Source organism: Zalophus californianus, chromosome 10 (assembly GCF_009762305.2).
Source record: "Zalophus californianus isolate mZalCal1 chromosome 10, mZalCal1.pri.v2, whole genome shotgun sequence".
Taxonomy (NCBI): domain Eukaryota; kingdom Metazoa; phylum Chordata; class Mammalia; order Carnivora; family Otariidae; genus Zalophus; species Zalophus californianus.
Genome location: NC_045604.1, coordinates 69,744,317 through 69,769,182, shown reverse-complemented (window position 1 = coordinate 69,769,182; position 24,866 = coordinate 69,744,317). Strand labels below are relative to the sequence as shown.

Below are 24,866 nucleotides of genomic sequence, written 5' to 3'. Positions count from 1 at the left end.
CACTTCCAGACCTCACCCTATATACCTCTTCATCTGGCTGTTCATTTGTAACCTTTTAAATAAACTGCTAATGCTAAGTAAAGTGTCTCCCTGGGTTCTATGAGACATTAGAGCAAATTATCAAACCTGAGAAGGGGTACTGGAGACCCTGGGTTCACTGCCAGGTCAGGCAGAAGTGTGGGTGGCCTAGGCACCTGAAGTGGGGTCTTCGGACAGCTGGTGTCAGAGCAAATTAAATTGTAGGACACCCAGCTGGTGTCCCCAGAGAGCTGGAGAACCACTTGGTGATGAAAGCCCACACACTGGGTGTCAGTGTTGTGAGCAGAAAACAGATCATAGGAATTACTTATTTAAAATACATCACTTACTCAATATATGTCACATAATCTAACATAACATCAGTCCCTTATTTTATTTTTTTTAAAGTAAGCTCCACGCCCAGTGTGGGGCTCAAACTCATGACCCCAAGATCAAGAGTCACATGCTCCTGACTGAGCCAGCAGAGGACGTTCTTCTTGTCCCCCCAGCCAGGTTCTGAAGTCACCACGAGAGCCGGGAGAATGGGTCCTGAAGGACCTTCACCACAAAGCAGCGGCAGGACACATGGCTATTCCGTCCTGTTTCTAAAGGAATCTCTCAACTTAAACAGAATCATAATGCTTTCTTTCGGCAACTGTGTGAATTCAAATATCTATGTATTCAGCAACTGTGAGATGCCTATGCCAACTCAAAACTACTTTGCAGTAGTGATTAAAGCTCTTAAGCCAAAAACCCCTATGTGGCTTTTAAGAACCATAGGTACTTGAGGCGCCTGGATGGCTCAGTCGGTTGAGCGTCTGCCTTCAGCTCAGGTCATGATCTCAGGGTCCTGGGATGGAGCCCCACATCGGGAGCCCCGCTCAGTGGGGAACCTGCTTCTCCCTCTCTCTGCTCCTCCCCCTGCTTGTGCTCACTCTCGCTCTCAAATAAATAAAATCTTAAAAAAAAAAAAAAAAGAACCATAAGTACTTGTGTTGTTTCATATTGTTTTCCCCAGGAGTGTGGCTAGATATCTGAATGGGACAGACTGTAGCAGGTGAGAAGGAGCCTGCAAGCACGCAGGTGGACCCAGCGTGTGCTGGAATCCCTGTGCTGGAGGTCTGGGTCTCTGGTGCAGGTGAGGGGGGCCAGGGTTGCCAGGGTTGCTGTGGACTCACATTTTTGGTTTCTGGGGCAAGGGTGTGGCAGGGGACCGATTACCCCAGTACAGTTAGAGATTGCACGTTTATTTTGTAAAAAGCTAGACTGTCTTTGGCCTATTTTCCCCTCTCAGATGGTAATAGTCTTCCTCTCCCTTCAAAAACCTGAAACACAGAATTCAAAGGTCTCAAAACGCAGCCGACCATTTTAGATGTGGCGGACACGTGCTCAGCCGCAAGGGGTGGACAATGGTCAGGAGGGTCTTGTCCCACATCGTGGGCAGGGGGATGTGAACATCGCTGGTGCTTTCACATTCCTGATGGGCCCAAAATACGACTCTCCTGTTAAGTTTGCTATGAATTAAAACAACTTTCAGGGAAGCGGACGTTTTTAATGTGCATTCATCTTACTCCTCCAGAGTGTGGGGGTGGGGCCAGCACAATGGCCTATTTGTAGCAATCCTCCCCCCATAAGGCCTGTGGTGTGACAGTGAAAATCTCCCTGCACTTTGCTGCCAACTGGGTCAACACACCAAGTCCCTTGCTGGGTCATTCCTGGGTGCAGAGTAAGCCCGCCAGCCCAAGCGGGCTGCCCGCACGCCGGAGGAGCACCCGAAGTGGGCACTGGTGGGAAGCTGCTGGCGCTAGCCATCGTGCTCCACCCTCCCAAATGCTAACAAACAACAATTTCAAAATCAGCTTTGACTTGCTTTTATTATCGTTTTCTTTTTTTATATTTTATTTATTTATTTGAGAGAAAGAATGAGATAGAGAGAGCATGAGAGGGAGGAGGGTCAGAGGGAGAAGCAGACTCCCCGCCGAGCAGGGAGCCCGATGCGGGACTCAATCCCGGGACTCCGGGATCATGACCTGAGCCGAAGGCAGTCGTTTAACCAACTGAGCCACCCAGGCACCCTACAGTTTTATTTTCACTCTCCTTTCCTAACCAAAGTTAAATAATGAGATCAAACTACAGAAAAAAGAAAAACAAAGCCTGAATCCCTGAGCGCACCTGGTAGGACGTCCGATGCACACAGGTGGGGTGTCCCCACCAGCATGGCCTCCCCCAAGCCCACATGGGCAACGGCTACCTGGAGGCCCAGCCCCTCACGCCCACTCCAGGACATGGTCCTGGTAAGTTGGCACTGAGCCAAGGGGCCACTTACCACCCACCCTGCAGAGACATCCATGCCTTCCCTCATTGCCCATAGCCTGGCCGTACCCCTAATACCCTCACTTCTGCCTTCTAACCCCAGATGCCCAACCTGGACACAGTGGCCTCCCTGCAACCCCCAGACATGCCAGGGTGCCACACCCAGGCGCCCCCCCCCACCCCTGCTCACCCTCCTCCCAAGCTCCTGTCCCCTCCTGTAGCGGCCCTGCCTCATTGTCTGTGGGCTGTCCTGAGGGCAGGGGATGCGCTGTGTCCCTGGAGCCTGGAGCAGTCTGGCTGCACAGTGTCTGGGCCCACAGTCCTCATGGGTCTCAGCTGTGCCCTCAGATGCGACCCTCCTCCAGTCTGCCTGCTTCAAGCTCTCATCACGGCAGCCACCCTCAGCCCAGACACTGGACAGAGCCCCTGGTCACGCAGCCCAGCAGGAGACTGTCCGTCAGGGTCCAGGGCCTCCCACCTCACTTGAGGAGCAGGAGTCTGCCCCACACAGGCTAAATTCCAGGGAGGGGGAACAACACCTGCAATGTGGCATCACATTGACACCAAACCTCACCCTCTAGGGACGCTTCTATTCCAGAATGTTCTCGCCACAGAAAAAACACAATGCTTCCATCTTGTCTTTCTGTCCAGAAAATAGATGAATGAGAGAACAAAACGCTAAAATAACAACAACCCCAGAGAAATATACACTAAACAAATAAGAGATCAGAAACCAAAAAAAAAGAAAGAAAGAGGGAGATTGAGAATATAATCAGATAGGTGAGCAGAACAGAGCAATACACTAGATCCTGGGTATATTTTGGTCTGTTTGTTAGAAGAAACTAGATCCCAAAATTGTAAAGAAAAAAAACTTCATATATGTACATAATTAGATACAATGAAAAGATAAAATATAACTGTAAAAATGAAAATTAAAAAAGACTTAAAAAAGAGTTGATAAGATAAGAAATTAGTTGAAGAGGAAAAAAAATTAAAATGGAAAGATTAAAGAACCATGAAGAAAACCCCAAGTTCTCTCTACTATTTTCCCCAGCCCTGGAGTTGTGCAATTCTGTGTGTTCTCTGGAAGTTCCTGCTGTTCTTCTGGGAGGGGGGGCCTGCTGCACTGACGCTCTGCTCAGGTGTCTTCGCGGAACAGTACTGCCCTTGCCAGGGGGCTGGGCGCACTATTTCCTGGAGCGTCCATGCTAACTCTGGGACTGGCTGGGGGATTTTTTTATTTTAATTAAATCAAAGTGGAACGATTATCCAAAAGAATGTGAAAATCCTGAGACTCAAACAACTCCTGTGGGGCTCCATGGGGTGTGTGGGCTGGGCCGAGGCAGGACTTTCACCAAGGTCTCCTGACTTGCAGGCTCAGAGTAGGCGGGGGCTGCTTCGAGATTCAGAAGGAAGTACAGATGCAGCACTGGACAAACAGAATGCAGAGGGCCAGCGGCCACGGAGGATGGGAAGGGACCAGGTAGAGCTGGCCAAGTGAGCCAGGGGTTGGGTCTACAGGGGAGAGCAGGCTGGAGCAAGCTATGGATGGAGACAGAGAGCCCTGGCCAGCTCCTCTCAGGCAGAGCCCGGGACCCCTCCCAGGGCCTGGCCTCAAGCTCCCCTCTACCAACCCCTGCGGCAGACGGAAGGGTGAATGGCCCACATGAAGGCAAGGAGGAGGGAGGAGGGGTGGTGGGTACTGACAAAGATACTGTCTCAGTGAGTCAGGGTGAGATCAGGCCTCAAGGAGACAGGCCATTCTCAAGACGGCCACTTCTCTCAGCAGACTGATATCCATATGCTCCTGAAGTCACTCAACTTCAAGACACATGCAACCCACAAGACAGCCACGTGGGGCCATAGCCAGCAGCCCCTCCCTCTCCACAAAGAAAGAGGCTGCCTCAGCAGAGATGGCTCTTCTCCCCTGCCAGGCATCAGAGGCCGGAGGGTTTCCTTACAGCAGTGGGTCACACGCTTTCCAGAAGCACCTGCTGACTCCCAGGTCACGACCCCCCAGGAACTCCTACAGCTGATCTTGCTTCAATGTGCATTAACTCTGCCTATCAGAACAGACCAGCCTCAGCCTGGCAACAGGACTGTGCACTTTGGCTGAGAGAGGGCCTCAGAGCCACATGGACGGCACCAGCCGTCTGGCTGGCCACTGCCCTGGGCTCTTTCCTGCCCACACCCACAGGACCAGCTCCCACTGCTATTCCCAGCCGTGACCCTTCAGAAGAGTCTGGACTCCCCAACCCCCTGAACCCAAGGAAGCCCAGTCTCGCTCCTCGGGTTCCATGGTTTTAGGCCTGGAGACACACAGATGGTGCTGTCCTGCCGGTAAGGCTGTGTGGCGAGCTTCCAGCCAGAGAGGCATGGCCAGTGCACTGTGGCCAGCAGCTCACGCGTTCTGGGTTTCTGCGGTCACCCAGGGAAATGGGTTCCTGTCTGTGATGCGGGGTGGCCACGGCCAACCCAGGGGCATGCGTCACCCCTCCCGTGGTGGACAGTGGACCAGTGCTGATACCAGTCCTCACACCCTTAGCCTGTCATCCTCGTCCCTCTAAATAGTTCCCATGAGTTCCTGGATTCTAGAATTTTCTACGGACATCCTGGCGTAGTACCTGAGGATTTCAGCATACCCTTCCCCACTTTCCCTCCCCGCAACCTTCCAAAATTGTTGTCTAATCTTTGGTTACATAAATATTCCATGCGTTTGATTATTTTAAAGATTTTATTTATTTATTTGACAGAGAGAGACACAGCAAGAGAGGGATCACAAGCAGGGGGAGTGGGAGAGGGAGAAGCAGGCTTCCCCCTGAGCAGGGAGCCCGATGTGGGGCTCGATCCCAGGACCCTGGGACCATGACCTGAGCCGAAGGCAGACGCTTAACGACTGAGCCACCCAGGCGCCCCCCCCTTTTCTTTTTAAAGATTTTATTTATTCCATGCGTTTCATTATTATGACTACATAGCACTCACTACCAGCCAAGCGGTATTGTCGAAGCACATTTTCCCTGTGTTTCAGCTGCTTGTTTTCCCAGCAATAGTAACTGCCAGGTGTCTTAGGCTTGGCCTCTATGCATCTGTCGCCTTCCTAGCCCTAAACTGTCAGGCAGAGCCGCGAAGGCTTCTCTGATGACCCCCCAGTCCTGGGGCCCTCTGGGTTCCATCACCATCGACCCCGAAGCCTACACCCGGCCAGTTACATGGGCACGAAGGTGAATTAAAACTATCTACAACTAACGATGCCACCACCTTTGTGGGAGGCAAGGCTGCTCCCTGAGGTGGAGATCAAACGGACACACGTGGTGTGCGGCTCGAGGCATGCCCCTGCGCCTCGGTTAGAGAGTAAGCACCGCACCTTCAAGCTCGTACACCACATGTGTAAGACCTGGCTGTGTGGAAGACCACAAAACAATCTCAACCGATGTCAAAGAATGAACACAGAGATCCCATTCTCTATCACACACAAGTAGGTGTGAGATTAATGACAAGATTTTAAAAGAACTTTTAAATAACTGATGAGTCAGAAATCATACTGGATTTTAAAACTAAGAGAAAAAAGCAAATACCGTGAGTTTCCCACAGGTTAACTGACAGAAGTTGTTGGAGAACAAAGCCATCCCCTAAGGGTCCTGGACACCGCTGCAGTGGCCCAGGGAGGTCCTGAGGAGCATGACTGGGGGCTCGTGCATGTGCTCTGTTCAGGAAGCCACCAAAGGCACTGGAGGATGAGCAAAGGCCAAAGTTTGTATGAAGCCACCACCAAAATCTTTGGGCAAAAGCGCGAAGGCTTAAACAACTTCGTGTTTAACTGTATCCCTAACCTCGGAAAATCACATAAGGGTTACCACCTACTGGTTACACGGGCAGAGACACAGGCATGTGACGCTAAGTCACCCAAGGGCTCTCTTCCTCATCCCCAAGCCCACCTGGCATTACTCACATCACCCAGCCCCTGCCATTACCACCTCCCAGAGGGTCTGCTGCCCCACCTGCTCTCCATGTCTCCCCACCAGGCCCCATCTGCCCCGGAAGTGGTGCCACCCTCACAGCAGCCCCAGGGCCTGCAGCCTCTCCATCCTCAAGCTCAGTCATGCTCATCACACAGGCCTCAGAGCAGCTCCATCATTTGGACCAGACCTCACTCCAGCCCTCCTCAGAGAGGGCCCCTACCTGGAACTGGCCTGGTGGTCCTATGGCACGGCGCCCACCCACCACACTGATGTGTGCTCTGGACCCAAAGGCCCACAGGGCCCCTGGGCAACGGTGGTACTCATGGGTGTGTGGACTGACTGGGTGAAAGAGCAAAGGGTAAATACAGGTCACGATACACAGAGCGCATCTCAGAGCCACCTGGCCTCGGTGTTTTAGGAAACCCAGCCCCTCTGCGACACTGTTGGGCAATAGAGTGGACACACAAGACAGGTAACTCTACCAAAAACTGCTGATAAGACTTCAGGTCCAAGGGCATCCTTTGACCTGGCCACTGCGGGTCCTGTCCAGGTCTACTCCTCCTCCTCCTTCTCTGACAAGTACAGGAAGAAGGGAAGAGCCTGCAACCAGTGCCTTCCTGCCACCGTCACCCCCAACACACCTGGCTGAAGCTGGGTCATGAGAAAAAGAGGGCTCTCCAGAGCTCCAGAATTCGAAGTGAAGGGACAGCATATGGGCACCATGAGAGTGTGTAAGAAACTAAGCTTAAACCCACAAAACCAACCATCCCATCCTGTGTCCAGGCCCCAAAGGCATGAAAACATGTGTCCACACAAAGACATACATAAATGGGGCGCCTGGGTGGCTCAGTCGTTGAGCATCTGCCTTCGGCTCAGGTCACGACCCCAGGGTCCTGGGATCAGGCCCCACGTCGGGCTCCCTGCTCAGGGGGGAGTCTGCTTCTCCCTCTCCCTCTGCCTGCCTCTCTGCTTACTTGTGCTCTCTCTCTATCTCTCTGTCAAACAAATAAATAAAATCTTTAAAAAAAAAAAAAGACATACATAAATGTCAGTAGGAGCTGTATTCATCCCAGCCCCAAATTGGAGACATGGTAGCCCAAAACCAAGTGTCCACTCCCCTGGGCAAGAGATCAACAAAATGTGGTACAAACACACAATGGGACACTGCTCTGCAATCGAAAACCAGACTTTGATCCATGCAACATGGATGAATCTCAGAGACACCACCAAGGGAGAAGCCACATGTGAGAGCACATGCTGATGATTCCCTTTGTGCGAACGAAGCCCACGAGAGGCCAAGCTGATCGCGGGTGATGAAAATCAGCCAAGGTGGTGTAGTGAGGAGGAAGGGGCCGCTGAGGGCCGTGAGGGAACCGTCTGTGGTGATGATAATACGTGGCAGGGATTTCCATCACTAGGCATTAAGAACTGTCAGAGTTCGGAGTGACTGAAGATTTACTTAAGATTTGTGCACTTACCATAAGTAAATTTTTACTCCAAGTAAGACCACAAACACTAATTCTCAGTAACGACTACCACACGTGTGGAAGCACTTAGGGTGAAGTGTACGGGAGTATATGATTTGAAATGCAGACCACTGGAAAAAAAAAAATGGCTTTGTTGGCCAGGCAGAATATGGACGGATCCACACGATGGAAACAAAGCAGTCTGCGGCCTGCAGAACACCAACAGCAAGTGTACATGTGGGTGCTCGTATGGAAGCCTTTCGATATTCTGGCATGTCCACGGAAAGGGGCAGTAACTTTCTAAGATTATGGATAGGAGGCTGAGTTAGTTCTGGAACATAGGATTTTTTTTTTTAATCCCAAATGTATAGTATCATTTTATTCATTTATTTATACATTTTAAAATTTACCATTTAGTACAGAGCCATTTGCACAACACAAGCTTAGATGTCCTCATGGTATACTTAACTGAATATTCATTTAGAGTCTTGTGATAAGCATCTTTTCATGTATTGTGTAGAAGAGATACTGCAGCCCTAGCCATAGACACCCAATTATTAGAGTGGGCAGATTGTCTACACAAAGCTCATTCTAGAGGGGCCTGGTGGGGCCTATTCCTATTTGATAATTACACAACATTTGGTACTCCAGCCTGCTTCAGCCATGCCCCTTCAAGTAAAGGGCTTTGGTATGAAATTTTCCATCTCATTTCTGACACTACCACCTGCAAAAATTCAGGTGAGAGGTAATCTGACCTAGTACTCCAAATGATGGAACATCAACTAAAATGATGAAGAAGTTCATTTGTGTGAAAGCTTATTTGATGTTGGAAGTGCCTCCATTCTGATGGCTTTTGGATTTAGGAACCATAGAATCATCTAGAATCTACAACTGCTTCCGTGAAAAACAATCTTTAGTAAACCGTACTCAGACTTGTCCTTCTGTATTAAAATATATTTTTTCTCTGAACAGAACAGGTACTACTCAGAGCTGCAGGGAGTTGAAAAAAGACTCATCTGCTTATCAAAATGGCTAATTATGAATTAGAGTGTTTGTAGCATATACTTTACAATACTATAGAATCACTATCAAATCCACAGTTGAAAGCAAACAAGTGAATTAAAGGTAAAAAGAGATCAACTAGAGTTAGACATAAATTTTTTTCTTTAACCTCAGGTTCAGAGAGTTAAGATAATTATAGTGAATTTATTGGACCAACACTTGTTCATTGGAGGGAGGCCCTGATCCTGGCTTATGTTTCCTGGAAATACAGGACATGAGTGTAGAAGATGTGCTTTCATTCAGAGTCTCTCGTGTTAGTTTGGGCTTAATTTGTTTTATGACTTAATCATCAGGAAATCTTAACCCAGTCCCTCAGAGGAACACCCTATACCATGGACTTCCTTTTTCCAATAAACTACCTCCCTGATTTGTAATCCCCAGGCCTGGGACACAGAAGTGGTGGAGGGGTTTGTTCAAGAGCGAGCAGATCCAACTGCAACCAAGCTGGGCTCCCAAGGAAGCAGATCCTAAGACAGAGGTCAGCCTTCCACTGAAGGACATCCTAATGGAGGAAAGTGTGAAATGTCAACCCCTAACTTGCCCAACGACTGGAGGATGAGTACTTCAATGCTGGCGGGGAGACCAGGACAAACATCATGGCATCAGCACACACTGTTAACCATCTTCCAGCCCAGCGGGACTTCAGGTGTGGGCTGGGGCTCCTGTTCTCTATATCAGCAGCAGCCGCCGCCGCCCCAGCTGGGAACAGACCAATCCACCATGCCTGAAGTCAAAGACCTTTCAGAAGCTTTGCCAGAGACGTCGATGGATCCCATCACGGGGGTGGGGGTGGTGGCTTCTCGGAACTGAGCCCCAACAGGCTATGATGTAGTTGCACAGACAGCAGATGGTGTGGACGCTGACCTCTGGAAAGACGGCTTATTTAAATCCAAGGTTACCAGATACCTGTGTTTCACGAGATCATTTTCCAAAGAAAATAGTCATTTAGGGAACGTGTTAGTGGATATGAAGCTCATTGACATCAAGGACACTCTGCCTGTAGGCTTCATCCCAATTCAGGAGACGGTGGACACACAGGAATTGGCTTTTAGAAAAAAGAGGCTGTGCATTAAATTTATCCCACGGGATTCAACTGAAGCTGCAATTTGTGACATTCGGATCATGGGCCGGACCAAGCAGGCCCCTCCTCAGTACACGTTTATTGGGGAACTGAACAGCATGGGGATCTGGTATCGAATGGGCAAAGTACCGAGGAATCATGATTCATCTCAACCCACAACACATTCCCAGTCATCAGCTGCTTCCACCCCAGCCCCCAATCTCCCCAGGCACATCTCACTAATGCTCCCTGCTACCTTCCGAGGCAGGAACAGCACTCGGGCTGACTATGAGTACCAGCACTCCAATCTGTATGCCATATCAGACCCTGAGAGCTTCCATGTGTCTAGCCCCATGTTCCCTCCCGAGGACCACAGGAAGCTGGTGGAAGAAGGGTCAGCAGGTGACCGATGGGGCATCTGGAGTCCGAAGCACGTGTGGCCATCCCACCAGAGACTCTGTGAATGACCACACAGGTTGCGCACCATACAACACACGTGAATGGTCCCCCGCCAGGGCCGTGCCATGGTCCGGCGTGACGTTGCCTTGGGCAACTCACTCGAAGCTAGTTATTTATAGCTGTGAAATGATTCGCTAATGAATGCCACCTTCCCAGCACAGGGGGCTGTATATGGATCTGGGGTGTCTGAGAACATTTTCTAAGTCGTGAAGCAGCGCAGGAATGGCCCCCTTCTCTCCACACTCACCTCCCCTGTAGGGCTGTGATCAGAGCAAGAGCCCAAAGATTTGTGGAGAATTATCACTCAGGACACACTGGCTCCTGCCCAGCATGGCCTTCACCTTCTTAGCCCTCTCTTCTATAGTTTTATATATAAGATTACTTCTCTGTCATCAGCGTGTTTGGAGATAATCTCTGCCTCAGTCCCAACAAACTTGCAATAAAGGCTCTCTGGCCTGGCTCAGCTCGGCACCCTCTGCAAACTGAGACATTCTGTCACGCATCGTCACTTAGAAGTGGGCTATTTTCTGTGGCTGGCAGCCCACGAGCCCTCTCTCAGGAGGGTGACAGAATGATAGCTTGGGGCAGGAAGGAGGGGAGCGTGGCAGAGTGAGCCGGCAACTTCTATAAAATCTTCAAAAAAAAAAAAAAATAGGCAAAGGACAGGGAGAGAGCACCCTGAAACCCAAGGGTATTTTAGGGGCTTGGAGGAGTAGGGAAGACGTTAAGTCCAGCCAAAGGGGCATTCCTAAGGGTAGATGAGGGCACAGCAAGGCGAGGGCTGGAGCAGAGGACACGAGGAGAGGGAAACACACAGTGGGGGAGACTGACCTCCATTCCTGATCGCGGTGATCCCTCGATAGAAGTCCTCAAAACTGATCACACCAAGCCCACCGGGGTCCAAGTATTTCGTTAAGTCCTTCACCTGAAATTGTCAAGAGAGAATACGTTATCTGGCCTTACAAAATCAGAGGAGGGGTATGCTCTGTACTCGACCCTTTCACCACATCCAGACGAGCAGCCTACTTGCAAGGTGTGGTGCTGAGAATAAGAGCCACCAACAGCACCAGCCAGACAGGAGGCCTCCCAGGAGAAAGCTGCCAACAGCACCAAGGACCATCAGTGATGGAAATAAGATCCTGCTCTCAAAGGTCAATAGTCATGCTTCCCGACTAAGATCAAAAGTGTTGAAGTTTTAGGTATTATTCTAGCCCATAACTAGACTATTATTAACACAGCACAGACCCACCCATCCATTCCAAGAGGCCTTGCAGGCTGTGCAGAATCCTTCGTAAAAATAACTTAGGCAAGTAGACGATGAATATCAAAAATCATAAAAAGTAAGATGATTCACACTTGGATGTTATTGAGAATGAAATTCAGAAAGAAGATACATTTATATGTTCAAGTATAAACTGGGTTTCATCAAAATTTAAAACTTTTGTCCTTCAAAAGACACCATTAGTCGGGGCACCTCGGTGGCTCAGTCGGTTGAGTGTCTGCCTTTGGCTCGGGTCATGATCCCAGGATCCTGGGAGGGAGCCCCACATCGGGCTCCCTGCTCAGCGGATAGTCTGCTTCTCCCTCTGCCTCTCCCCTCACTCGTGCTCTCTCAAAAAAAAATAAAATCTTTAACAAAAAAATAAAATAAATGAATAAAAAGTTTTAAAAAGGATTGAAGAGAAGGTGACAAATATTGCAAAGACGATCTAATATATGAATAACAGAAGACCCAGAGAAGAAAAATCAAAGCAAAGGTATAGAACAAATATTAAAACTCTATTTAAGGGGATGGGCGCCTGGGTGGCTCAGTTGGTTAAGCGACTGCCTTCGGCTCAGGTCATGATCCTGGAGTCCCGGGATCGAGTCCCACATCGGGCTCCCTGCTCGGCAGGGAGTCTGCCTCTCCCTCTGACCCTCTTCCCTCTCGTGCTCTCTATCGCTCTCATTCTCTCTCTCTCAAATAAATAAATAAATCTTTAAAAAAAAAAAAACTCTATTTAAGGGGCGCCTGGGTGGCTCACTTGGTTAAGCGACTGCCTTCGGCTCAGGTCATGATCCTGGAGTCCCGGGATCGAGTCCCACATCGGGCTCCCTGCCCGGCAGGGAGTCTGCTTCTCCCTCTGACCCTCTTCCCTCTCGTACTTTCTATCTCTCATTCTCTCTCTCGAATAAATAAATAAAATCTTTAAAAAAAAAAACTCTATTTAAGAAAACTATAAATTAAAAAAAGAATTTCCACTGCATGTTGAAACACTACCTGAGGTACCAAGTACCAACTCCGGACCCCAGAAGACCCTATTCCAGGACTTGCTCTGGTGAATTTCCTGGACTTTAAAGGGAAAAACACTCTGAATAGCTATGCAAACTTCAACTGACTTTACAAAAGAAAATCTGATTATCATTAAACTGTTCAGCAGTAATACCAAGTAATAAGGAATGTTCCAATGCCATCGTCTGAAGTGTTGTTCCGGACAGGCACCCTCATGCAAGTGAAAAAGGAAAGAAGGATACCAGAGGGAAAGCATTAAGCAAACACCTGGTAATCCCGTATGTAAACCTGAAGCATCACTATAAAGTATCACTCATGATGTATTAAATAAAACAAAGATCACTCATGACGTATTAAAAAAACAAAGACTTTCTAATTCTGTCCAATTAACAGTGAACACCTTAGCACCAGGCTGTGATATTTAAACCCCACTTCCCATGAAAAGAAACCAAGATCCTTGGAGACAGGCCAGGAAGTGTACAAACGGGGCCCGGACTCCCCGTCACACCTGAAAGCAAAGAAGCTATCAAAGACTCATTAGGTAACATCCAATAACTCAGGAGCCATCCTGAAGAGGCCCTCACAGCCCACAAGGAGAATATGAGCACTGATGAGAATGATAACCAGTGGACTGAAACACATCAAACACGTTTTAATCCATGAAGGTGTAATATGGTAAAAAACAAAAACAAACAAAAAACAACTGGTCCTCTTTGGAGGTTACTAGTGAATCGTTTATTATTGTGAAAACTAATAAATAAAGGGAAAGAATCAAATAGTTAGCCTGTCTTTCCTCTACAAACCATAAATCAGGGCAAGCGACAGCAGATGAGGGCAAGTTTCTCTTTATAGAGCATCCCAGCTAATAAATGGGGGAGGGATGAAGGATCAAAACGTCACATCCTACAATCCTCAGTGCAGTAATGGACAGAATCAACGATGCTCAGTGCCTTCTAAAGTCATAAAAAGACAGACCACCAGACACTACGTATCTCCTGGTGGAAGCATGCAACACCACCTAAATCAAACCTGAATCTAACTACCAATTTACAGGAAATACAGTGATCAAGGAAACATGTTTCAACAATATCACATGGATGTAACCAGCAAGCCCACTCCACGAGGACCCTGACAGAGAAGTGACCTTCTGTTTTCAAAGGGAAAAAGATGGAGAGGAAGCCCTCACTAAGACACTTGGAAGACATACCAATCTGTGACCATGTAAGGGCTTTATGGATCCTGATTCAAATAAACTGTTGTTTTAAATCATATTTGTAAAATAATTAGAAATGTGACTACTGATCCTAGATACTGAATACTGTTTGATACTAAGATACTTAATTTTTACAGCTGTGATAATGATATTTTAGTAATTTTTTTTTTAAGATTTTATTTATTTATTTGACAGAGAGAGACACAGAGAGAGAGGGAACACCAGCAGGGGGAGCGGGAGAGGGAGAAGCAGGCCTCCCGCAGAGCAGGGAGCCCGATGCGGGGCTCGATCCCAGGACCACGGACGGGATCAGGACCCGAGCTGAAGGCAGACGCTTCACCGACCGAGCCCCCCAGGCGCCCCAGTAATTTTTTTATACACTCACTGATGTAGAGATCCTCCCAACACTAGGGGCCAAGGCACATCTGCGGTTACATATCTGTGGCTGACTGGCCCTGACTGGCAATTGCTGAGGCTGGGGGTGGGGTACTGGGGAGGCATCACACTACTCTATCTACTTTCGTTTAGGCTTGGACTTTTCCATAATGAAAATTTTAAAGAGAGAGAGAAAACAAAAACGAGAAAAAGACAAAAAGAGCGAAGAAAGCAAGAAAGAGAGGACCGATGTTGGAGGGGGCGGCGAGGAAAAAAGGACGAGGCACTGGCCAGAGGACAGCTCACCTCTGACCACAAAAGGAGGCAAGGACCACCCAGGAAAGCCGGAGGATAGGGGGATGGCGACACGCGAACACTTGGGAATGAACTGTAGACAAGGTATTTCAAAGGCAGAGAACCAGGGCTAAGGCTATGGCGGGCACGAGCCCCTGGCTAAGGCCAAACCCATCAATCTACACCATCCACAAATGTCTCTCGGGGCCTCCTCTGCAACGGGCAGACTGGCAGGCCGCCATGGGCAGCCCCCTCCCCACTATTTGGGTAACACAGAGCCAGACTGGAATAGGACCAGCTCAGGCTGACTGACCCTAACGGTCCAGGGCCCTCAAGCCAGAGACTGCATCTCCCTCTTCTCCCTCCATTACGTGGATAAGATGGTGGCCACCGTCCCTCCATCCCAGGACCCTGTGTGCTACTGAGATACTGGGCTTGGGAGTCCACTCGTCCTCTGACTTCTTGAGACAACTGAATCAGAATTATTTATAAAATGCCTCCTTCCTTATCTCACAAAAACCTTCATTCCTAAAGCACATGATATCTAGCGCTGGATACCTGAATGGCTATCTAACCTGGAATCCATACTGGTCAATCTGTCCTTAAGATGCCTAAGAATTTTGGGGCACCTGTCTGGCTCAGTGAGTAGAGCATGTGACTCTTGATCTCAGAGTCATGAGTTCAAGCCCTACAACGGGCATAGAGCTTACTTCAAAAAAAAAAAAAAAGATTTCAAAGAATTTCAACAATGAAGCTACTAATCGAACACAAAGTACCATGTTGTTCATTCTGAAACATTAACCCAATGCTTTTTTTTTTTTTAAGATTCTATTTATTTGAGAGAGAGAATGAGAGAGAGAGAAAGCACATGAGGACAGGGAGGGTCAGAGGGAGAAGCAGACTCCCTGCTGAGCAGGGAGCCCTATGTGGGACTCGATCCCGGGACTCCAGGGATCATGACCTGAGCCGAAGGCAGTCGCTTAACCAACTGAGCCACCCAGGCGCCCAACCCAAAGCTTTTTAAACAAATCATTAACTAGGAGCAGGCCTTTTTACACGTTACCATGTTAGAAGATGAATCCAAGTATATATGTTTTTTTTAAAGTGCACTTTAATTATACTTTCTTTATAGTCTAGAGAACACCAGGTCCAGGGACGTACACCAGAATGGTCAAAGCCAGCCAGTACCCTCTCCAGGATATGGATACATTAAGTTACCAGACTGCTAGCAGCAACAGACAGATAGAGCTGGCTCCTACAGGATGATTCTGAGAAATTTACTAACAAATTTTATTGTTTCTGTTACAGATGTGGAGACATAAAGTCGAACAGAAGAAACCAGAGCAAGTTTGCTAACCATAGTTAAGGCCAACTGAAGAGACACCTCTCATAGAAATCAAGCTGAAAGCACAGCTCTTCACAAGGAGAAACTACCCCCATTTGTGCATCTCGCTGTTACCACCATACTTGAATTGTAATACTTTCAACAAAGCTTGTCTTGTCAGAAGTCATGGTGATCCCATTAAGCACCTCAAACTCACATTTACAGATCACCCCCCAATCGCTTCTCGGCCTTTTGGCTAAGATCAAGTGTAGTACAGAACACCCCAGGCAATGAAAGTAGAGGACACAATCCTCTTAAGTGCATAGGTACATTTACCAAGAGACTACATTCTGGAACATAAAACAAGTTCCAATAGATTTAAGAGGATTCAAGTCAACATCATTAGTCATTAGGGAAGTGCCAATTAAAACTTCAATGAGAGGCATATCTATTTGAACAGCTAAAGTTAAAAAGACTGGCCAGAGGATGCCTGGGTGGCTCAGTCGGTTAAGTGTCTGCCTTTGGCTTGGGTCATGATCCTGGGGTCCTGGGATCGAGCCCTGTGTCGGGCTCCCTGCTCAATGGGGAGTCTGCTTCTCCCTCTGCCCCTCCCCGTTTGTATTCCCTCTCTCGCTCGTTCTCTCCCTCTCAAATGAATTAATCTAAAAAAAAAAGTACTGAAATATTTGTATTTATGAATAAAATGATATGAAGTCTGGGATTTACTTGGAAACACTGGTGGGGGCAACAAGATTTCCAGGAGTTGACAGTTTAGCAGAGCAATGGGCACACGCAGGCTTATTACGTTACCGTCTCTATTTTCATATATGCTTGAAATATTCCGTAATAGTAAGATTTTTTTTAAAGATTTTATTTATTTATTTGAGAGAGAGAAGGAGAGAGGGAAAGCATGAGAGGGGGGAGGCTCAGAGGGAGAAGTAGGTTCCCCACAGAACTGGGAGCCTGATGCGGGACTCGATCCCGGGACTCCAGGATCATGACCTGAGCTGAAGGCAGCCACTTAACCAACTGAGCCACCCAGGTGCCCCATTAGCAAGATTTTTTTAAGTGTAGAATTATATACCTTAATAAAGCAAAAAAGGAGGAGAAAGGCACAAAAAAGCAAAAAATGGGTGTGGAAGTACAAATTTGCCAGGCATTTGCCCTCTTCTATTAGATTATTAAAATGATGGAAATTTTTATGTCAGATAAGCTCTTCCTTGCAGAACAAAACCAAAACAATTTTTTTAAAGTAGGCTCCATATCCAGCATGGAGCCCAACTCGGGGCTTGAACTCATGGCTGGATGCTCAACCAACTAACCTACCCAGGTGCCCCAAAACAGAACAGGTTTTGATTGACAGAACATTTTAACTGACTAACTTGTTTGAAAAAAGCCTCAGCTCTATAAATCTAAAGCCTTCTGGGGCGCCTGGGTGGCTCAGGTCATGATCTCAGGGTCCTGGGAGCAAGCCCTGCATGGGGCTTCATGCTCAGCAGGGAGCCTGCTTGAAGATTCTCTCCCTCTGCCCCTCCCACCACACGTGTGCATGCGCACTCTCTCTCTCAAGTAAAAAAATAAATCTTTAAAAAATAAATAAATAAAGCCTTTTGATTATCCTAAAATCCCAGATCTATGTACTTCAGGTATCTCCCCTCCCCTTGTGTAATTTATTAATAGTCAGCTTTTCATCAGAGGAAAAACGTCATCCAAGGAAGGAAACAACCTCTGATGTGGCATAAAAACCTTTTATTCAATTCAGGCGAGCAGCAGGAAAGAGAAGTAGAAGGGACATTTCTGCTTCCCAGAATCACTTTTCCAGGAATCACTCCCATTCTAAGAGCCCAGCCAGAGGCAATGTGCCATCCCTCGGGTTTACTCCCAGCCCTGCCCTGGGCTCCTGAGGACCCCTGGACTCCTCACCACAAGTCTCTCCCAACGCTTGAGGGAGCAGACCAGATAGGTACAGGTCAAGGGAACCACATCTCTTATGCAGTGAACAAAAGAGAAGAAAAATAGTGAATATTCCATGTTTGGGGGAGGCAGTGGGACTATAGTCCAAAATTTCAGCACTATGTTGGTCTTCCTTATCAAACAGTATTTCTTACAAGAATCTTACTGATCACACAGTAATTACAAGAATGTCAGGTACAATGACTCTTACAAAATCTAAGAGGTGGGTTTAGAACTCATGTGATGCAGTAAGACAGACCCGTCAGAAATAAGAGGTGTGACAGATGCATGGAGGAGGCACAAGCAGACGACAGAGGTGTCTGTCTTTCCTGATGGGAACAGTGCCCACAGGCAGGACCACTGTTCCCTCCATCACAGAAAAGAACTTATACTATTAGATACGGGTATTCCACACACAGCTGAATTATTAGCAAAAATTCTTTCTGTGATATTCCTCTGAAAATAAGTTTCAAATCCCACAAGCAGCAGGAATCAATGAGTCAATTATTCTAGGTTAAACTCTGAGGAAACTGTTTTTTTTTTTTAAAGATTTTATTTATTTATTTGACAGAGAGAGACATAGTGAGAGAGGGAACACAAGCAGGGGGAGTGGGAGAGGGAGAAGCAAGCTTCCCGCCGAGCAGGGTGCCCGATGCGGGGCCCGATCCCAAGACCCTGGGATCATGACCTGAGCCGAAGGCAGACGCTTAACCGACTGAGCCACTCAGGTGCCCCAGGAAGTTGAATTCTTGATATTAATCATTCTAAAGTGTACAGATATGCGCTTGAGACGGGATTTTGCTGGTTGGTTCTGAGATTTCAACGGCGATAACTGAAGGATTCTTAGAAACGTAAGGATGTTTGAGAAACTATTTTAGTGACATGCCTAATATAAAAGCTGAAAAAGCTGTGTGCTCACCAGAGTGGGCACTGGTTTGAGTTCTTAGATCTGAAAGCAAAAAGAACAACAACAAAAAGAAAAACAAGAAATGTCACAACTCTCTTCTCAGGGCCTCTGAAAGCTAGACAGAAATGGCAGATGATTCCAGCTTCTTCTGAAACTGACGGTTCCATATGTGTATCGATCTAGAGAACAAACCCAAGAGTAAGCTTCCTGGGAGTTACATTCCTAAGCCTGCAGGGCAGTGTCACAACAGGACTCTGTGACCTTGGACGCAGAGCACCAGAGAGAACTTTTTACCCCAGTAGGTCTGCTTTGCACCAACTACTATGGCAAATAACTTTTTCAGGGATAATGCGTGGCAATTTATGCTTAAAGACCCTGTTCATAGATTTCTCCAAATGAGGAGAAATACTTACCTTTTAAAAAACTGGCCAGCTGAGTGAACACAAGATAAAGACTCACTGTCTCCCTAACACCTAAACCACTTTGGAATTACTGGATCCTGCTGGGGAAAAATGAAGTCATTTGAATAAACCTAATGTCTAATTTGGGGCAACTTAAAAGGCAAGGCATATTTACCTCCATTTTTTTAAGATGTATTTATTTATTTATTTGAGAGAGAGAGAGCGCGCGTGCTCGTGTAAGCAGGAGGAGGGGCAGAGGAAGAGGGAGACAGAAAGTGGGAGGAGCAGACTCCATGCTGAGTGTGGAGCCCAACACGGGGCTCAGTCCCACGACCCTGAGATCATGACCTGAGCTAAAACCAAGAGTCGGACACTCAATCTCCTGAGCCACCCAGGTGCCCCAAGGTATAGTTACTTCTAAACAAATTGCAAAGTGAGACAGGCAGGTTAAATAATACACATTTTCAAACACTGAACATGCTCATTTGGAGCTCAGTTTTTCGCTTTTTCAATTTTAAGATTTTATTTCAGTAATCTCCACACCCAACGTGGGGCTTGAACTTAAAAAGAATCGCACGCTCTACGGACTGAGCCAACCAGGCACCCCAGAGCTCAGTTTTTCTGCTTGAAGTACAAGAATAGCTTCCTACATCATCTGTGATGATGGATGCAGTAACGTCTCTTTCACAGGGAAGGCTTAGAAAATTCTAGAATGAAGGCATCGTGCTGGTCTTACATGTTAAAAGGTCATTCTACATGTTCCCCAAAAGGGACGTATCACATTCAGGAATCTCTTTTGTGTCTTTTAGAAATAGGTGCTGAGGGGCGCCCGGGGGGCTCAGTCAGTGAAGCGTCTGCCTTCGGCTCAGGTCATGATCCCAGGGTCCTGGGATCGAGTCCCACGTCAGGCTCCCTATTCAGGGGGGCCTGCTTCTCCCTCTCCCTCTGCCCCTCCCACTTGTGCTCACTCTCTCTTGCTATCTCTGTCAAATAAATAAATATTTTTTAAAAAATAGAAATAGGTGCTGAAACATCACCAGCTGTGTCCTTCCTCAACAATATTAGGAGCTTGTTCAACACCTAGCTGTAGGTACCACTGGCTCACTCTTCCTGACATGGTCAGGGATGTGGGCTGTCCCCAGCACCAGGAGCTGTTTTCTCCTTACATCTACATCACTGGGATTTTGGCAGATTCCAACTCTTCCCACAAGTTCAACATCCACTCTGAAGATCTCCCTGGTGTGGTAAGGGTGGGCAAGGCAGGAAGGCCAGCAGGACGCCCAGGTCTGGGGCAGACTCCTGCTGCTTCAGGGGGCACAGGAGTTCTGACTCTCTATGTTCTTCCTTCCTTCCTTCCTATTTTTTTATTTTATTTTTTATTTAAGAGAGAGAGAGAGAAGGAGGGAGAGGAAGGGAGATGGGGGGTGTCTCACGGGAGGGGGGGCGGCGCACAGGAGCAAGCAGGGGGAGGGGCAGAGACAGAGAAGGAGAGAGAGAATCCCAAGCAGACTCCCCTCTAAGTGTGGAGCATGACACAGGGCTCGATCCCGGGGCCCTGAGGTCACGACCTGAGCTGAAATCAAGAGCCGGTGGCTTAACCAACTGAGCCACCCAGGCTCCCCTCCATGTTATTTCTGTTAATAGTTTTATGGAAATACAATTCACACACCATACAATTCACCCATTTAAAGAGCACAATTCAGTGGTTTCTAGTATATTCACAGAGCTGTCTCCATGTTGTTTTAAAGACAATAAAATCTTGGGGGCCTGGGTGGCTCACTCATTAAGCGTCTGCCTTCGGCTCAGGTCATGATCCCAGGGTCCTGGGATCGAGCCCCACATCGGGCTCCCTGCTCGGCAGGAAGCCTGCTTCTCCCTCTCCCACTGTCTCTCTGTCAAATGAATAAATAAAAAATCTTAAAAAAAAAATAAAGACAAAAAAACCTTAAAATGTACATGAAAATACTCCAGAAAGAGTCAAAAGTGTGTGTATTCAATTTTTAATGCAAACATGCTGAGGAAATAACAAAGAATTTATAAAAATAACCGAAGAACACATACATTCCACACGTGTGTAACCACAGTAATCCGAGGAAACAGCAAGGCATTCCTGCACTTCAGGTCTGGTGTCAGGGGGGCCAGGAGGCCAGAGAAAGGGGAAGGGAGCAGCTCTTGCTAGGGCACTCCTGGCTGGAAGGCTCCCCTCCAAAGGGCTATGAAAATGTCCCCTCCATGGCTCTTCTCTGGAAAGCTACCCAAGTTCAGATCACAGAACTCCGCTCCAGCCTCCAGTCGACCCCCCATCACCTCACTGTACTCAAGAGAGAAACCAGACATCCCTCCACTCACGGCTCAGCCTAGGCCCCCAAGAGAAAGTTCTCAAATCCAGACACCCGGTGCAAACTGTCACAGCACAGCAAGGCCTGGAGCAAACTTGCTCCCCACCCCACCCTGCCCCCAGAAGCCCTTCTTTCTTTTTTTTTATTTTTTTTTATTTTTTAAGATTTTATTCATTTGTCAGAGAGAGAGAAAGAGTGATCACGAGCGGGGGGAGGAGAGGAAGAGGGAGAAGCAGACTCCCTGCTGAGCAGGGAGCCCGATACGGGGCTCCATCCCAAGACCCTGGGATCATGACGTGAGCCAAAGGCAGACGCTTCACCTACTGAGCCACCCAGGTGTCCCTTCCAGAAGCCCTTCTATTTACTCTTTAATTTTTGGTGGTTTGGGAGGGATCATTGCCTCCATGTCTAATTAAATGTGCTCCTGGTGCTATTTCTTGGCTTTTCAAATGTACATGCTGCATTTTAGCCTTCTGCAGAAAAATATGAGAATTCAGCACTCTCACTCCCAAGTCTGACTGGGTCTTCTGCATTTACGTCACCAACTACATAAATATTTTTCACTGTTGAACCACATTTAAACTATAGAAACACCTTTCTTATATAATTTTTTCCTATACTTAGCAATTCCTTTGCTTTTTGTTGCCTTTATTTTCTGCATACCTATTGCTCTAACCCCTCCACAGGATTGCACACCTCCTTCAAACCATTCCCCCCATGATCTAACTCCTAGGTGTCTCCCCAAGATGGCCCCAGGCACCTCATGCCTCTACCACCCCCCCTTCATCCTCCTTGCTCAGAGAAACCACGGAACCTTCCTGAAAACAAGCGTGCGGTGTGAACCCTGAGAGCCTTCTTGTCTGAAATGCCTGCACTCTTCCCTCTGCCAGACAGCCGCCTAGACACACAGTTGTAGGTTCCAGCGTGCAGGGAAGGCTGGTGCCATAGGGCCTGACACACCTGTCCTAACGCTCTGTGGAGGGTCTGTGGTAATCTCCGGAAGTAGCTGGGCACCTCTTTACGCGGGAATTGCCTGTTTGCAGGCGGGCACTCTCTCCTCACTGTTCTGACCACAGGAAGAGCCCTTTCAACTAGAGACACAGTCCTCGGGCTCTGGAAGTCTTCATGAAGGAGCCTTTGATACCATCTCTGTCCCTCTCCCTGGCACATCTGTCAGGTGCTATGCCTCGTTAATCATTAATCATGTAATTTTTGTCTCTTATTCTCTTTGTCTTTTAAAGAACCTTCGGGGCGCCTGGGTGGCTCAGTTGGTTAGGCAACTGCCTTCGGCTCAGGTCATGATCCTGGAGTCCTGGGATCGAGTCCCGCATCGGGCTCCCTGCTCAGCAGGGAGTCTGCTTCTCCCTCTGCCCCTCCCCCCTCTCATGTGCTCTCTCTCTCTCTCAAATAAATAGAAAATAAAATCTTTAAAAAAAATAAAGAACTTCCGGGGTCAGGGGGGCACCTGGCTGACTCAAGTCGAAAGAGCATCCAACTCTTGATCTCAGGGGTTGTGAGCTGGAGCCCCACACTGGGTGTAGAGGTTACTTAAATAAATAAACTTTAGGGGAAAAAAAACCAAAGAACTTTCTGGGATATATTCTTGACTTGATCTTTCAACCTTTCAAAAATGGATGCTTTTATTTCATTTTTAACTTCTGAGGGTACATTTTAGTCCTCTTAATGTGATGTCTTCTTTAACCCGACAACGTAAATCCAGTTTTATTTTCCAAGTTCTCTCCTGCTCTTTGCTCTGACTCTGTGCCATTCAGGTGCCTTCTGCTTTCCTTTTCTTTCTTTATTTTTGGTTATGATCTCTCCCTTTCTTGTTAGAGGCTTCCCCCAACTATGTGAAGTACCTGACCTTCCCTTTATACTTAAAAGTGGCCACTAAAAAGCTGATGAGAGCCTTAATCTGGTCTGCATGGTGGGCTCATTGACTGGAGGCCTTACCACAGGTGCTCCAGGCAGCAACTGGTTCCTTCGTCATCAGCTGCTCCAGGACTGGACACTTTAGGGACAGGACCCTGGGAGGGCGTGTGACTAGGACGGGAGAGCTGAGTATGGCCAATGTGGTGGGCCAATCGCTTTGTGCATGCATTAGTTGTAGCAGACAGCTGGATGCCAAGAAGTGAGCTGTTGTGGTGTGTGAGAGGGCCAGGCACAGGTGGCTGGACCTGACAGGAGCCACTAGGACTCAAGGGCTGTTGCCTGCCAACAAACAGCAAGAAAACAGGGATCTCAGCCCCATAACCACAAGGAACTAAATTCTGCCAACCCCCTGGATGAGTGTGGTGGAGAACCCTGAGCTTCAGGAAGATTAAGGCCAGGAGAGACCCCGGGCAGAAGAAATATGGGACAGTATCCCAGGCAGAGGGCACAGCCAGTGGAAAGGGCCTGAGGAAGAGGTGTGCCTATGGTATGCAGGAACACTCAAGGAGGCGGGGTGGCTGGAGCAGAACGGGTGAGGGGGTCAGCAGTAGGAAGTGAGGTCAGAGTGCCCTGGGAAAGCCCTGAGCACAGGTGTAACATTTTTAGCCTTAACAGTGTTGTTTAGTTGCCTGTAAAGAAAAGACTGGAGGGTGGGCTGGTGGCAGTGACAGCATAAGAAGATCACTCCCACAGGCAGAGATATGGTGGTTCACACCAGGGTGTTAACAGAGGAGGCCTGAGAAATACTGGGATTCTGGATGTGTTCTGATGTAGGTAGGGTTTCCCCATCGATCAGATGGAAGGTGAGAGGAAGAGGCATGGCCCACATTCCTGGGAGGGTGGGACCAGGGTGGGACTGTTGTGAACGGAGATGGGGAGATTGCAGATGGTACTTCGAAGCCTCAGCCCTGTAACGACAACAAGTGTGAGCCCAGAGTTCAGGAGTGGGCCGGGTTAGAGATATGAAGTTGGGGGCTATGTGCACAGAGGACATCCATGAAGCAAGCCTGGGCGTGAGTGCAGAGGGAGGGGTGGGAGGACGCAGGCCTGGGCCTCCAGTCCCCAGTGAGGATGGAGGACCCAGGACAGAAAGAAGACAAACCCAGTGCCAGGTGGGGGCAGAGGAACAATCAGTTGCGTTCCGGGCTGTAGCAGGTCCGGTGCATCACAGTGAGCATCACAAGTTGGATGTAACAGAACAAGTGTCGTGATGAGACAAAGTCTGCAGGGAGAGCCCTGTGGCTTTCCACACATCTAACTTAGAACTAGGTCACTGACAGCTCACTTTCTGAATGTTTTTAATGCCTGTTGCTACTTTATCTTCAGGAAGGCTATGATAGTATACCTTTACAAGTTTTTAACTGTGTGGGGCGCCTGGCTGGCTCAGTCAGTGGAGCGTATGACTCTTGATCTCAATGTCCTGAGTTCAAGTCCCACGTTGGGTGTAGAGATTGCTTAAAAATAAAATCTTTTTTTTTTTTTTAAAGATTTTATTTATTTGACAGCGAGAGAGGGAACA

General features: G+C 48.0%; 2 protein-coding genes across 7 annotated transcripts in view; one reads left to right on the top strand and one right to left on the bottom strand.

Annotated features, from left to right (window-relative positions):
* Positions 1-24,866, bottom strand: part of RAB11FIP3 (RAB11 family interacting protein 3) — an 86,539-nt gene that overhangs the window by 32,691 nt on the left and 28,982 nt on the right. For all 6 annotated transcript variants that reach the window (XM_035722060.1, XM_035722056.1, XM_035722058.1 and 3 more), the window contains exon 2: positions 11,169-11,262. In XM_035722060.1, coding sequence (XP_035577953.1) covers positions 11,169-11,262 — 94 coding nt within the window. The remainder of the gene's footprint in view (positions 1-11,168; positions 11,263-24,866) is intronic.
* On the top strand, positions 7,256-10,345 carry LOC113931987 (multivesicular body subunit 12B-like). The gene is given in 1 exon segment (XM_035721997.1): positions 7,256-10,345. A coding segment is annotated over 1 exon segment (1,005 nt). The 5' UTR covers positions 7,256-9,340.